A 13,897-nucleotide genomic window follows, 5' to 3' on the forward strand; every position below is an offset into this window, starting at 1 on the left:
GCAAGTGCTTCCTTCAAACAAACAGGTTTGCAGTCAGGCCTTTCAGACAATCTTCCTTTAATACAAAGTCAATATATCTACATACACAGTGGTATGAAAACCACTTACTGTTTCAGTTTGAAATAACAGTGTGAAAGCAACAGCACTTTGCTCTCGTACAAAGAAAAAACCTCCAAAAAAAACCAGCTCGTCCAGTAAGATTTTGCTGCGACATACTTAGAAATTTGGGCAACTTTCACACAAATAAGAAGTAAAATCTTGACGAAGCCTTTCATTCGTTTAGTTTTTTTTTGTTTTCCATTAAAGACAGGAAAGAGGTGGTTGTGGGGTTTTCTGGGTAGCACTTGATGGCCATGATTACCCCTTCTAGAAAAATAAAAAAAAGGAAAGTCACAGGCAAGCAGTGTTCAGGGCAGTGCGTCTTTTCCAAGACCTGCTGTCCTCTCTGCACTTCTGCAAGAAAACTCCTGGTCACGTACACGCGAGAGCATTCTATCTACAACCCAGCGCACAGACAGACTTGAGCCGTTACCTACAATACACCTTTGAGGTTAAAAACCTGCGTGTGTGCGCCGTGGCTCCGAAATCGCCGTCTTTCCGTCCTCAGCCAGCGTAAGACACGGGTATTGTTTAATCTCCCAGTTCACCCCTGGCCCTGTTAAGACGGGGCAACACGGCCACGGCTGAAGGGGAGGGGGGTGGCACTGCCGCCGCGTCTAGGCCCGCCTGCTAAGCTCACGCCCTTCCAGAGACATGTGATATGTCTGCGATTTAAAAGAAAAGAACCCCCCAAAAAATCCAGAAAGGACATTTTGTTCTTACATGAGCAAGTTAAACCTTTTAAATGGTAGAAAAGCAATATGTAGAAGTAGCAATTTGCACTGCATTTTTATATATCACAGCCATTACACGTAACATTTCTACAGTGAAAAAATAGACTGTCTTTGAACATAATATGAACAAATAAGCAAATTTTTCTTTTAAATTCATTGACTGATATTCTTTGTCTTTTTTAAAAAAAAAAAGGAAAAAATACACTATTTAAAAAAAAGGTAATGTCACTCGTTACAGTTACATCGATACTTTAAAGAAAGCCACTCACAGTATATGCCATTGAACGCATCTTACTCGATCTTTCCCCGTTATTTTACAGCTAGGGCACGTTCGTGGCGTGCCAGGGAGCTGGGTGTGACGCGGTGCCGGGACAGTCCTGAGAGTATCTCTGCATCGCTCCCGGAGAGCTGCTGTGCTCGGAGGCGAGGCGGTGGTGGCAAGCAGCCGTTGGCTAGTGGAAGTTACTTTAAGGGTGCCTCTCGGGCTCCTTTCAGAGGGATGCTCCTGGCCTCCGGCGGCGGGAGCTGGCGGGGGCGGCGCAGCTGCTCGCAGAAGCGGGGGGGGTGAGTGTGCAAAGAGAAGGGGAACGGGGTGTCCCACCGCTGCTCAAATTCATGCCTGTGTCTTAGCCAGATGTGCTGAGAGGGGAACAGAGCCAGCGAACCCAGCCCAGGGGTGCCGCCACCTCTACCCGTCCCACCCCTGCGCAAGGGGAGGGGGCCACACCACACAGCCGGGGCTGGGTTTTGCATCTCTTTCTCTATAATTTTAAATATCCTAAAAAAAAAAAAAATTTGGAATTAGAAGAAATGAGGAATGTTCCAAGTATTCAAAACGTGAGCTATAAAACCTGTTGCGTGGCAGGGGCATTCAGTGAACGCTGTTTGCAAGGTGCCTGCAAGCCCAGAATCAGCCCAGGTTATTAAGACTCCAGCTAGAAGAACTCCCGACCCCATGTTTTGCCTAGGTGTTGAGATTTAGTTCCTTATCTTTTACAGAACACCTCCAATTCTGCAAGTGACTTCCTTTAAAGACTGCCAACTATATTAGTAAATAAACTGAACTCTAATGATGTAACCAAAGTCGGTTTCCTTCCCTTCTCCAGCGGTAACGTTTCGCAAGGTGTGTTTTAGCTTTTGGATCTGTTCCACGATGTCCGTACATCCTCCACAGCGAACACCACTTGAGGTAACAAGAGCAGTTCACCACTTAAAGCAGTCCTTCACCAATCTCCTGAGCTGCCTCTTCACGGTCCAGGTTACAACATGGAGTTCCTGAAGGGGCGTTCCTTTCAGTCCTTCCCCCTGCTCCCCAATGCATTGTCCAGATGAAAAGGTACTTCTTCTGATTCAGTTTTATAAGTTCAAGCGCTCCTCCTGGGTCAAAAGAGGCCTTCCAGGACTTAAGTGGTTGGTAGAGTCTGCACAACGGATGGCTTTTTATGTTGCATAGTGATCAAAACTTCCCAGATACTCCAGAGCTGCCTGGTAACAGAACTGGTACTCATCCTGCGAACAGTAAAGAGAACCAGCTTCAGAGGTTTGAAACAGCTCTTCAGGATCCCTGCCCTGCTCTCCAGCCAGCACCTGCCTGGAACCAGGCGCAGACTCTCTTATTCTCGGAGAGCTGCAAACTACCGGGAAAGGAAATCTCTTCCCTTTGCTGTTTGTGCACCTCATGGATACCGACCGTCCCGCCAGTACCCCTTCTTGCTCTGCGGGCTGCGTTTAGAGGCAGGGCTGACGGACTGGGATGAAATCTTTAAGAGAATTTGTAACAAAAGTCCTTACCTCTGTCTGCACCATAGCAGGTCGTTGTGTTCGCAGCATCTTTACTGTCTGGAAAATATCTACAACACCCTCATAACGCATTCTTTCCAGGACGATACTCAGCGTGATGAACACTCCAGTCCTGCCAACGCCAGCACTGCAGGAATGGGAGGAAAAAAGGAAACTGGATGTTACAACGTTCAAATGCTTTCCTAAATGCTGAGGTCATGGTATGGCTGAGCTGTGTCTTATGAACACGGATGTGTTGGAACTGGAGAGGCTATCAGTCCTCAAGGAGGTAGGAAATAGTAAAACTGCTAGAGTGTGCGAGCCAAACAAATGTTTGAGAAAGCAAAATAAAAATAATAAAAGCTTTGGGTAGTGGTAAACAGCTTTCAGTGTGAAAATTATTACTAATACATATAACATCAAGCTTTTTAAATTAAATAATTTGAAGAGTGCGTTATTCTCTCCTGCCCAGAGGTAGGTAGGTGCAACTCTTTCCATCAGCAAACACAAGCCAGCAGCGTTAGAGGTGCAGAACTAGGCTAAGGCTGGTAAAAAGTAGTTCTAATTCTGCAGGTCACCTCTTGAGTAACACCGTGGTTCCCAGCTCTTTCAGAGCATCAGCATTTCATACCGCTCCCCTAGGTATGGTATGTAGGGTCAAAGGCCTTTTGGGCAGCGCCCAGGTCCGAAGGGAGTTGAGTTTGCTTTGTCCTCCAGACACTCCCAGGAAGATGGGGTGGGAAAGGAGGGAGGTATCTGTGGGATTGTAATTCCTTCTGCTCTTTTGCTTCCTCAGATGAATTAGATGTTTCCATTCGCACATACCTGCAGTGGACAGAGATGGGGCCATCCTGGCCGAACTGTTCCTTGGTCTTATGTACCTGTCCAATGAAATCGATAAAACCTTCTCCTGATTTTGGCACGCCTTGTTCTGGCCAGTCAGTGAACTGGAACTGGCGAACAGTTCGTGACTGACCGTCCTGGGGGAGAAAACAGTAATATTTAAAACATCCTGTATTTGTGGTACTAAATACAAAAGGCACCCCCCCCACCCCCCCGCCTTCGTTGCTAGTTCATTAAGGAGCATAAAACATTGAACCAACTTTGTGGTATGGTAAGGGGAAAATAGATATATTTTCTATATAATGATGAAGCTGCTCACGTTGCAGTTGACATTTCTGGAGTCGGCTTGTCAGTTCGGAGCTACGCTCCTGGCAGGTGTGCCGAAAGCCCTGACCACTGCAAAGACTGCACAGATGGAGTCTTCAGCAAAGGAACATTCAAGGTGAGGTTATGGCCTCTCTATCAATCTTGAGAAAGAGTTGCCGTAGTGTCAGAATTACAGCTGACAGGAAGATAAATCTTGTTCTATGGGGACTGATGAGGCATCCTCCTTCTCAACCTTGCAAATAGAATTACAGGTTCTACAATACTGGCAACCTCAAAAGCAGAGGACTTCACTTTGAGGGTTACATCTGCTAAACAAATTTTGGAAGGTACTGAAATGTTCCTTCATAGGAGAAACCTGACATTGAATCTAAGATTATTTATTTGAGTCAATGTGCCCCTTTCAAAAGGGCGGTTCCTCTTAAAACCCAAGGAGAAGTGTACGTTTCCCGTAGCGTGAAGAATATCCTTTGCAAGTCTCTTTTTATTAGCTGCTTGGGGAGATGCTATTTTCTGCTTTCATCTCATATAAGCTCCAAGTAAAACCAAAAGCTAACGACTCACTGCTGTGATTAGAGAGCAGAGGTTAGAAAACTACTTTCAATTTGTAAGAAGATATATTTAAGTACAATCCATTTGTGTGTTCCGTTCCTCATCACAACTAAGCTTTCCCCCGCTGATGATAATCCCAGACTTTCAGAGAGAAAGAGTTACATCCGAATCTTTCTTACAGGAGCCAAAACATGCCACCCTCCTTAGCGCCTGCGTTTGAACCAGCCCCGCCCCAGCTAGCACAGCCTGCGTGTTGCGCAGCACGCACTTACCCTGGCATCAGTGACCTTGAATTCTCGCAGGATGTACTGAGGCATGTTGTACTCAGCCATAGGATCTACTACAAAGTACTGGTAGCGGGCCGAGCGCTCCGCTGGCCAGTACTGATGGCACTTTTCCTGCCGAGGGGAAAGGAGGTGTCTGTTAGCCCTTGTGCTGCAGGCTTCCCCCCGTGCTTCGCCTTAGCGCACACTTACTTACCCGACCCATCTCGCGAAGCTTAGTCAACATCACGACGATGGTGGAGTTGTTCTCCCATAGCATCCGCCAGAAATCTTCAGTGGTCTCTGCCAGCGGCCCTTGAGTAGCAATGTATGCCTTCTGTTGCCTGAAAGAGAGCCCGACCGCAAGGGGTTGGTCAAGGGGCTGTGGAGAATCGCGTGGACAGAAGCTTTGGGAAATGCATGCAAAGGCTGGAGAGTAGGAGAACAAATGGAAATGCTCGGGAAGAACTAGACCAGCCCAAGGTCTAAAGGGGTGGGAGGTGTCTTTGGTGCTAATTGCCAAAATAACCCCAAAGCCAACGGTGAAGTATTTCCAAGGGGTAAATCTAGATTACTCTACCACGATGAAGGTGGTGTAACATGCTGCATGCTGGATTCCTGGCATGACAATCTCTGCTTTCTGGGCCTGAGTAGCACCAAGAATTCAACTGCCAGGCATGGAGATGCCCTAACCAGCCAGGGCCAGGACTGCTGCATTGCACGTGGGGTTGCTTTGTTCCCTCAATTTGGGCTCAGCTTTGGCTGGCTGGGCTCTGAGCACACCAGTGGAGAGCTGCAGCTCCCAGGGCTGGAGCACACGGCATGTATTGCCTGTGGGAAGCTGTCAAAATCGCAGCGTCCCCGAATCACAAAAGTAATAAAAAGGCTAATCTGTTTTTAGAAACCTCCCAGTGGCAAAATCCAGCCCCCACTGACACTCTATGTTTAGGACCTACAGCTGGAGAAAGGCTTGGTTTGCTTCAGGGATAAGTAATTTTAAGACCGCAGGGAATAACGACTTATCAGAAGGCTGCGTTTGAGTCTTTGTGTGGGTTGCTGGCCATCAGCAAGAGGGAATTTACCTCTAGCGTTGCACTGCCACGTGCAGGTGTAGCTAGGTGATGGGATGGAACAACAGTCTACCCATGTTAAGACCGAGTCCAGCCCCTAGTACATCTGCATCCTTCGACTCAGACACAGAAAATTGCCTGACTGGGGCGGGGCAGCAAGGTCCCGTTTACCTGTAGCCGTCGATAAAGCTGGCGTTGATGTAGTCTGACCCTTCCACTCCTCTGATGGGCTGAAGGCAGACCCGGGTGGTCTCGTATGGCATGATGTTGACAAGGCGATTCTTGAATTTGTTGCATGGGAGGTTGGCGCTGATGAACCTGGAGGTGTGGGCTTTGGAGTTGGCGAGTCGCTGAAGGCAAAAGCGGAGTCACAACCGTTTGTTCAGTTTTGGTTTTTTTGCTTGAGCCCTACGCCAGCCCACTTAACTTGCCCTCCGTGTTCCACCATGCTGTTCTACCTGGTGTGCCCTCCTTTTTTTTGGGGACACACACACACACACAGAGAATCTAAGACCTTTCTCTAAACAAGGCTTTCAGAGAGAGAAAAAGTTTAAAAACCCAATCTAAGGAGGGAGCAAATTCAATCTTGATTTGAAATGACCAGACAAGCCTCCTGCAGCAACAGGTACATCTCCCCTGAGAGCTGTGGTAGCGTAAGTCAGAAAAGTAATTCTCTAACGTGGGACCAAAAAGTTCCCATCAGCCTTATAAAGGCTCTCTCTCTGCTGCGCATGAGTGCCAGCAGAACAAAGCTCCGGCGAGGAACACAGTGACTACTGTCCCCATTCGAGCATCTACCATTACCTTGAACTCCAGCTCCATGCCTGTCACGTGCTCTCCGACTTCAATCTGTGCCAGTTTCTGGATGTAGGTGTAGAGATTCCTAGCTGGGACCTCTGTGTTGCCACAAGCAACAGCCTCAAGCAAGGCATCGTGTATAAAGCTGTACTGGTCTTCTGTCTGTACCATGTAGTTGCGCTGTGACCTCATGAGGGTGACGTGCCCATAAATGTCCACTGTCTTCTCATGTTTTATCCTCTCTAGCATGGCATCGATCACAATGAAGCAGCCTGTCCGTCCAACGCCCGCACTGGAAAGAAAAGGGAAAAAATGAAGCGATGGAGTATCCTGCCACTGAAGGACGGTCCAGAAGTGAGGATCTTTCCACTGCCACAGACAGCAGTAAACACGGGGTGGAAACACATGGGCAAGGCAGAGAGTGAACAACAAACGCACTCGGTGACTGGGAAGGAACCGTGGCCTCGTGAACACGGCTATTGCTGGCCTGAGGCAAAGGCAATCTTGGCAAGCCAGCCGAACGCGTGGGTCCGGCCGTTTCATGAATTTTGTTGCATTAAAGGAACTTGCCTCAGGTGCTGGTGAGCGCTACTGCCTACTCACCTCAGCGCGTTGCTCCTGACATCGTTTAAAAATACCGCGTTGGAGGGTTTGGACAGTTGGTACAGCATGCAGTGGAGGGCAGCGGTGACAGCAAAGTCACTGCTGCTCCAAGTCACTCTGGTGCGTGAGCACAGTGCCGCACTGGGGCCGGCAAAGCCCGCACTGGAACCTAAAAAGCTTTTTATCTGAACCCCACCGGGGCCAGCGCTGCCACAACAGTGGCGAGAGGCTGCTGGATCAGAGCCGGCGGACCGAAAGGTCCCCTTGTCTTCTGTGTACGCAGAAGTGCTCAGGCTTAGCCCCAAAGGGTTTGCAACGGGCAGAGGTTTGTTTTGCTCAGCTCAATTTAGCAAAAACTTCCCAAACCACGTTTGGTCTTATGTCACCTGAGGACAAGGATGGAAGATGAAAAGTTGCCTCTGGTGACGTGCCTGTTGCCCCTCCATGCTGGTCTGCCCAGTTTCTCCTGCCTCTTCATCTGCGACCGCTCCGGGACGGGAGCTCTCCTGGCAGACGCACAATTACGACAATTCTAGGCAGGGGCTCTAGGCTTGAACAAAAGGCTGGCACGATCTAAGGGCTTACAAAACACGTTTAATCACTCAGATCTTTCAGCAGATGAGAAACTACTGATGTTGTAATGAGTAACATGCGTCACATCTTCTCCTAAATGTTTTTGTGCATCGAGGTAACATCAAACTTGTGTGTAATGGCATTTGTGAATCAGCAGGGCTCTGGGGGTCTATGCATTTGCCGCTGCTAATAAAGGGTTTCCTTTTACTATTCTGGTGCAGTCCCTTTTTTCATGAAGTCCCCTTGATCTCTGTTAATTAGACTCCCTAACACCTGAACCAAGCAGGTGACGAGCTTTGGCAAGAATTTAGCAGCTGATCTGGGCTCCGGTGCCTGCACGTTGTGAGCTGACAGCTCTCTTTATTCATTTTCTGAGAGGTGCACGATAATTGCCATCTGCAAGGTTAGCGATAAGTTGCCCACTTACAAAGACTGTTTAAATGGCATCCTCTAGGAGAGGCAGGATTAGCTTCCCCCAGCAGCCTGTAAAATTCAGATGTCTTTCCTGAGCGCCGAGTAACCTGCAGGCTCCTCCACACCCTCCTGAGGAACACCGGGATTTATCGAAGTTGAGGCTGCAAGCGTTCCTCGTTGGGCTGTAAATTGAATTAGGGAACACTACCTGCCTGTAGGGGCCTTCGGTTTGTCGTTATCAGAATGGCTGCAGCACTCAAAAAACCCCCTCTTTCAATCACTGTCAGCTCTCCCTTTGACAGCGGAGGCAGCTCTGCCTCCCGAACGCCCGACGCAGCAACACCAAGCAGCTTCCTGGGTCGCACTCGATCCTCCCCCTTTCCCACTCTGACAAGAAACAACTCCTACGCACAGAACCAGACACCAGTACGGCACGGGGCGCTTCCCGTTGCTAACAAGATCCGAGTGATTTGGTGCAAACTAAACCATACTCATCCTCTTGGGAAATTCTGCGCCCAGTGAAAACCTCAAGTATCCTTGTCAGATGGTGTCTGGGAGTCCACTTTACAGGACAGCTCTCGCTGCTGGGTACCCGCCAGGAGACCGTAGGCGTCTCCTAGGTGCAAATCAACATCCTTCTGAACTTCTGGCCCCGTGCGAGAGTTAGGTGAGGGAAATTGGTACCTGCAGTGCACCACAATGGGACCAGCATCAGGGGGGTTGCACGTCTTCACCCGTCTCAGAAAAGCCAGGAATGGGGTGGGGTACTCGGGTACACCGTGGTCAGGCCACGCTGTGAACTGGAACTGGCGGACCTCCCGCTTCTCACTGGAGCCGTTCTGCAAAGACAAAGGAGCACCAAGAGTAACGTGAGGTACCAGCGCACCGCCGTAGCCTGCCTGCGCTGCATACGGAGAGCGTGCCGCAGCCCATCTCGGGAAAAAACAGGAGCAGGAGAAAGCTGACCTTATGAAGGGAGAATGTTCGAACGCAGAACGTGGCCAGTTCAATGGTGTCGAGTAATGTCACTTGAATCATCCCGTAGGTGTCTGTACCTCTGCCCGGCCAGTACTGGTCACACTTTATCTGGAAGACAGGAGGTGTTGCTCAATGCTGGAACATGGTGGGCATGGTGGTCTTGAGTTGACGGTTGGACTTGATGATCTTAAAAGGTCTTTTCCAACCGTAATGATTCTGTGATTCAGTAACAAACCCTACGCTGCAGAGGAAGCTCATTGCAGAGCTGCCCTGATGTTGTTACAGGTGAAGCTGGCCAGGTCGCAGAGCAGAGGGAAGGTGCAAGAAATGTCTTTCCAGAGCACCAGGATAGGGACAGACCCAGCATGAAAACCTCCTGCTAAGCACAGGCTTTGATGTACCACATCAATCACGTAGACAATAGACTGGAATGATCCTGAAGATTAGAGCGAATGTACTGGGGCTTGTTAAACAAGAGAACTGAATGTGAAACTTGCCACATGATTAACTCTGAGACAAACCTACAAAGCATGCAATGGGATTGAGTGTCCTCTTCTCTAGGAGTTGCAAAGGAGGCTGCAGCTTTCCAGGGCGAATGGTTTGTTTTTTTTAAAAGCAATGAATCACTGAACTTTCAGGGTGCTGGCAGAAATCCCCCAATGACACAACTGTGGGCTGCAGATCAAAGGGATTTGCTGTTCCCCAACCGCACCCTCCAATCCTCCAGGATTATGACTAACAAGTCATCCCTCTCATGCATCTTACCCGTGATTTCTCCTCCAGCTTAGTCATCATAACAATAGTAGCTGAACGCTGCTCCCACACCATCCTCCAAAAGTCTCCAAAGGTCTCTGGCAGAGGCCCCTGCGTGGCAATGTAGGCATTCTGCTTCCGGTAGCCATCAATGTAGTTGGCGTTAATGTAATCACTGCCCACAATTCCTGTATTAAATCAGCAAAAGCAAGTTAGAGAATTGCGCAGGACTTTATATAGTTGAGGAGATCTTTGCAGGAATGTTATTAGAGAGAATTCCCCTGCAAAAACACCAGACCTTTTGTGGCTTGGTGGGTTAGAATCACAGCTGGGAGTAACAGGCTCTTTGCAGGTTTTCCCAGCTGAAGCTCCTGCCTCAAAGGTCTGCTTTGCAGGGAGACAAAAAACTTCTTGCAAAAGATACTGAAGAGACCAAATATCAAGCCTTGAAACCATGGCCTTCTTACTGGGGTTGCTAATAGGGGCAAAAGTCCTAGCCTAAGGCTCTTGCTTCACTGGTCTCAAACAGGACAAAACCAAGTCCTTGTGCCAGAACACCCAGAGTCTGGGCAGCGAACGCACCTGGTCGATGCACTACGCAGCCCGCAGTCTAAACCAGGCAGTGAGCTACAGCTGGACAAAGTAAGGAATAAAACTAGGCTCGATTCAGCCAGTAAAGGCTTTGAAATTACAGGCTTTGACTTGCTTTAAATTGCCCGCTGTCATTTTTAGGAGTGTTTTGGGTTTTTTTTCCCCCTATTCGCATGAGTTACAGGCTATTCAGTTACAGCTGCTTGCCCGTGTCCTTGCTCAAGGGGTTTGATGTGAGCGGCAGAAGGTACTGCCAGAGTGAAGAGGGTGATTGGGACGTGGCAGGAGAAAACTGCTCTGAAGTTAAAATGGACACTGGCAAGCACTGATGTTCGGGTTCAGCTTTAGAGAGCCTCCGAGGCTGGCACGGAGGAGCCACACTTTGGCAATTTGGCCCATTCCTAATTAGAGCAGAGCGGCTGGCAAGGTTGGCAGGTTTCTGCCAACCTATGATTAACTCGGTACAGAATGCTTAACTCCAGTCTTGAGGGGGAGCCAAGGGTGGGGAGCAGTACCAATATGAAATTGGGTTGCTAGTCCTCATCCTGCTGTAGCAATAGACATTGCTGCTTCTGCTGGAGAGGTGCAATCCACGCTGAATTGCCTGCCAGTCCTCAAGGGTACTTGGTAATTTCAGCTGCTGGTAGAAATGGGGTTTGATTAAATTTCTGGAGGGCTCCCTGCCCCCGTTTCTTCCCAATCTGAAATTTCAGGAGGGAAGGCGGCTGTACAGCAGCAGCAGGAACGTGATCAAGGCTAAGTTTCCAGAATTAATCTCCCCTCGGGTCCACTCTGTAATTTAGAATGGTGGCCATGAGCTCCTGCAATGTTTCGCTGCGTGACAGGCCCAGTTACAGAGAAGTCACGGAATTAAAGCCGCTACTTCTTCCTGACCAAGCAGACGGTGACAATCTGCAGCCTTGACAAATCCAGATTTAAAACAAAGAAAAAGCAACAACTAATTCCTCCAACTCTTTTCATCTTCCAGTCCTCGGTATAAAATACAGTCTGGTGAGAAGGAACACACCAGCCAAGACATGTAAGAACCTCTCAGATGCTTGAAAATTAAACCGTGGCCCATCACACTTGCACCATTGGTCCCTCAAGATGCCACCTGGGCAGAGTCAGGACTGCTGTCTGCATCCAGTCCTGTGCTTCTGCTTTCCTAAGATCAGCCCAAAGTGTCCTTCATTTCTACACTTGTGCTCTTCTCTTTTCCCTTGAATGACAAAGCTACTTTTGTAAAGACTTTGCTCTCCTTGGCTCGTACAATATTAATCTCAGAAGAAAAAGAAGCCAGAACACAGTCATTTTCAGAATGAGAAATTTTGAAAATCCTCTAATGGCAGACAAGACCAATCCAGATTTGTGCAGCTTTCTGGCAAATCACCGTGATCTGTTGTTACCTCAGGAACAGCTCTTCCACTTCCCCACGTCCCTCAGAGTTACCTTGGCAGAGAGAGATTATTCTAGCAATTCCCTTGTCACGAAGGCTTCCGAATTAACCTTTACATTCACCAGGGGGTTATTAGGACATCCCACATCCTCTCTGCTCAGATGATCAGCTCTTGGCAACACAAGACTGGTTTTAAATGCTTTAGCCGTACAGCACAGCCACACACAACCTGAGACGACGAAACTCAAGTATTGTCTCAGCAGCAGCAACCAGAGCAGGTGCCCTGTTTTGCCTCCATCTCCTCTCCACCAAAAACCTCTCTTATCCTAGTGTGCACCAGAGCGACTCCATCAAGAGCCGCGGGTTGTGAAATTTAATGTAAATTTTCTGACTGCACCATCACTCACGTAGGAAGCTCCGGAAACAATCCATGACCTACCAGGCTAACACTAACCCCTTCTTATTCTCAGCCTTTTAGGGGCCAGGACTGCAGCAGGAGCTGCATATCAAGTAATCTTTATGTCTGTAAAACTCAGCAGCCACATCTTTGCTATGTTGCCGACACTGACATTTGTACAATTAGCCCTGTGCTTACTTCTCATTCATCCACCACACCGACACGCTCCACATTCGTTGCCTCCCACTGCCCTCTCAAACACACTATGTGGTCTGAATTCTTCCCGTTAGTCAGATGCGTATCGAGCAGGGATCTCCAAGTAAAGGGAAGACAGTTTCTTGATAAACCAGCCCTTGAAATGAGAGATTGCAGCTCCAGGGAATATGTCAGTCACCAGAATTCAGCGAATGCCTGGTTTACAAAAGGTTATCTCCTGCTTGCTAAACTCCCAAAGAGACGTTAAGGCTATAAATACAGGGTAACAGTGAAGGGAGAAGAGATGCTACAGTACCTTCAATGGGCAGCAGGATGACGCGCGAGTGGTCGTAGGCAATCACGTTTGCGTAACGGTTTTTGGGCTTGTTCACTTCGAGGTTGGAGTGCTCCCAGGTGAACTGCTGGCCAGGGTCAATGGACTGGAGGAATTGGGAAAGAAAATGGAAGAGTCAGAGAGGAGAAAAGCAGCAAATCAAGCTCTGAATACCTTGTTCCGCGTGGGACAGATCACGGCTCTGAAGATCTAGCTGAGGAACGCAGCATTCACCGGTTGCTTCCCTCAAGATCCAGTCTTTGCTGTGGAAAAGCCCCAGCCCAGTGGCACAGGGTGCCCGCGTCCCATCTCCCTTGGCCCCAAGGGAGCGGTACCGGAGAGAATTCCCCCTCCGGCATGATGCGGTACAAGCCGGTGGCAAAAGCATCAGTGCAATTTCAGGCTGCAATACGGAGGCCTTGGATGGCACTTCTGCCGGGGCCGTACCGGATTAGTTACGGCCCTGCGTTACTGACACTGATAAACGGCCGGCAACTGGGAGAGAACAACGGGAACAATCACATCAGGATGTATTTATGAAATGGTGAAGAGGCTAAATCTGCGCACGGTTAAACTGAACAACGATTAAGAGAGCATAAATATAGCAGTGTCTTGCTGCATACTAATACCCGGGAAGAAAATATTTAAGCTAGGACAAGGTTTATAACCACGCGTGCAAGCGGGATATGAAACATCAGGGAAAATCCTGGCTGTCACGGGCAGCAGGAAGGGACCGGGCTGCTCCACGAAGAGCAGAGACAGCATTACTTGGGACGGCACAGGCTCAGTGCGGAAGGTCTCCCAGGTGCAAAGCGGGGAGGACGCACGGGGGAGTCTGGCAGGGGCAGGCACCTGCCTGCTCAGCAGGGCGGGAGCAGTGCCTCTGCCCGCACAGAGAAGGGTAGGGACCCCGGCCCTAAGAAACTGAATCAACACGGCTTTTTCCTAGAAGGGATGAAGCAGTAAGCAATGAAATACACTGGAGAGAAAAATCCTCTCTGCCTGACCTGGTGATTTATGCCAGGTTTGGTGGGGCTTTTTTTTCTTCCTAAAGTCCAGCTGTCCCAGATATGGAAATTAGGTTAATTACATTTACCTCTAAATCCTCAGCCAGAGAATTAAATAAAACAAAGGCTTAATTCCTTCATCATTTTGCAGAGCCCCAGGGGTTTGCCTCAATTGGAGGCTTGGCAGGAGCGTG

General features: G+C 48.9%; 1 protein-coding gene across 1 annotated transcript; it reads right to left on the reverse strand.

Annotated features, from left to right (window-relative positions):
* Nucleotides 1–1,973: 1,973 nt before the first annotated feature.
* LOC104620287 (receptor-type tyrosine-protein phosphatase S-like) lies at nt 1,974–13,055 on the reverse strand. Its single transcript, XM_010286462.1, has 12 exons — nt 13,032–13,055; nt 12,679–12,814; nt 9,796–9,971; nt 9,019–9,138; nt 8,737–8,891; nt 6,469–6,754; nt 5,836–6,014; nt 4,812–4,938; nt 4,604–4,729; nt 3,438–3,592; nt 2,625–2,760; nt 1,974–2,342 (listed from the first exon to the last, which is right to left on the reverse strand). The coding sequence occupies exons 1-12, from the start codon at nt 13,053–13,055 to the stop codon at nt 2,274–2,276; spliced, it is 1,689 nt and encodes a 562-aa protein (XP_010284764.1). The 3' UTR covers nt 1,974–2,273.
* Nucleotides 13,056–13,897: the final 842 nt, after the last annotated feature.

The sequence above is a fragment of the Phaethon lepturus genome, unplaced genomic scaffold, assembly GCF_000687285.1.
Source record: "Phaethon lepturus isolate BGI_N335 unplaced genomic scaffold, ASM68728v1 scaffold23224, whole genome shotgun sequence".
NCBI classification, from domain to species: domain Eukaryota; kingdom Metazoa; phylum Chordata; class Aves; order Phaethontiformes; family Phaethontidae; genus Phaethon; species Phaethon lepturus.

Coding starts and splice junctions, on each gene's coding strand:
- LOC104620287 (XM_010286462.1), bottom strand. CDS start 13,055: ATGCCGGAGGGGGAATTCTCTCCG. Junction 8,892..9,018: donor GAACATTCTCCCTTCATAAG/GTCAGCTTTCTC, acceptor TTGTCTTTGCAG/AACGGCTCCAGTGAGAAGCG. Junction 2,343..2,624: donor CTGCTATGGTGCAGACAGAG/GTAAGGACTTTT, acceptor TACTGTTCGCAG/GATGAGTACCAGTTCTGTTA.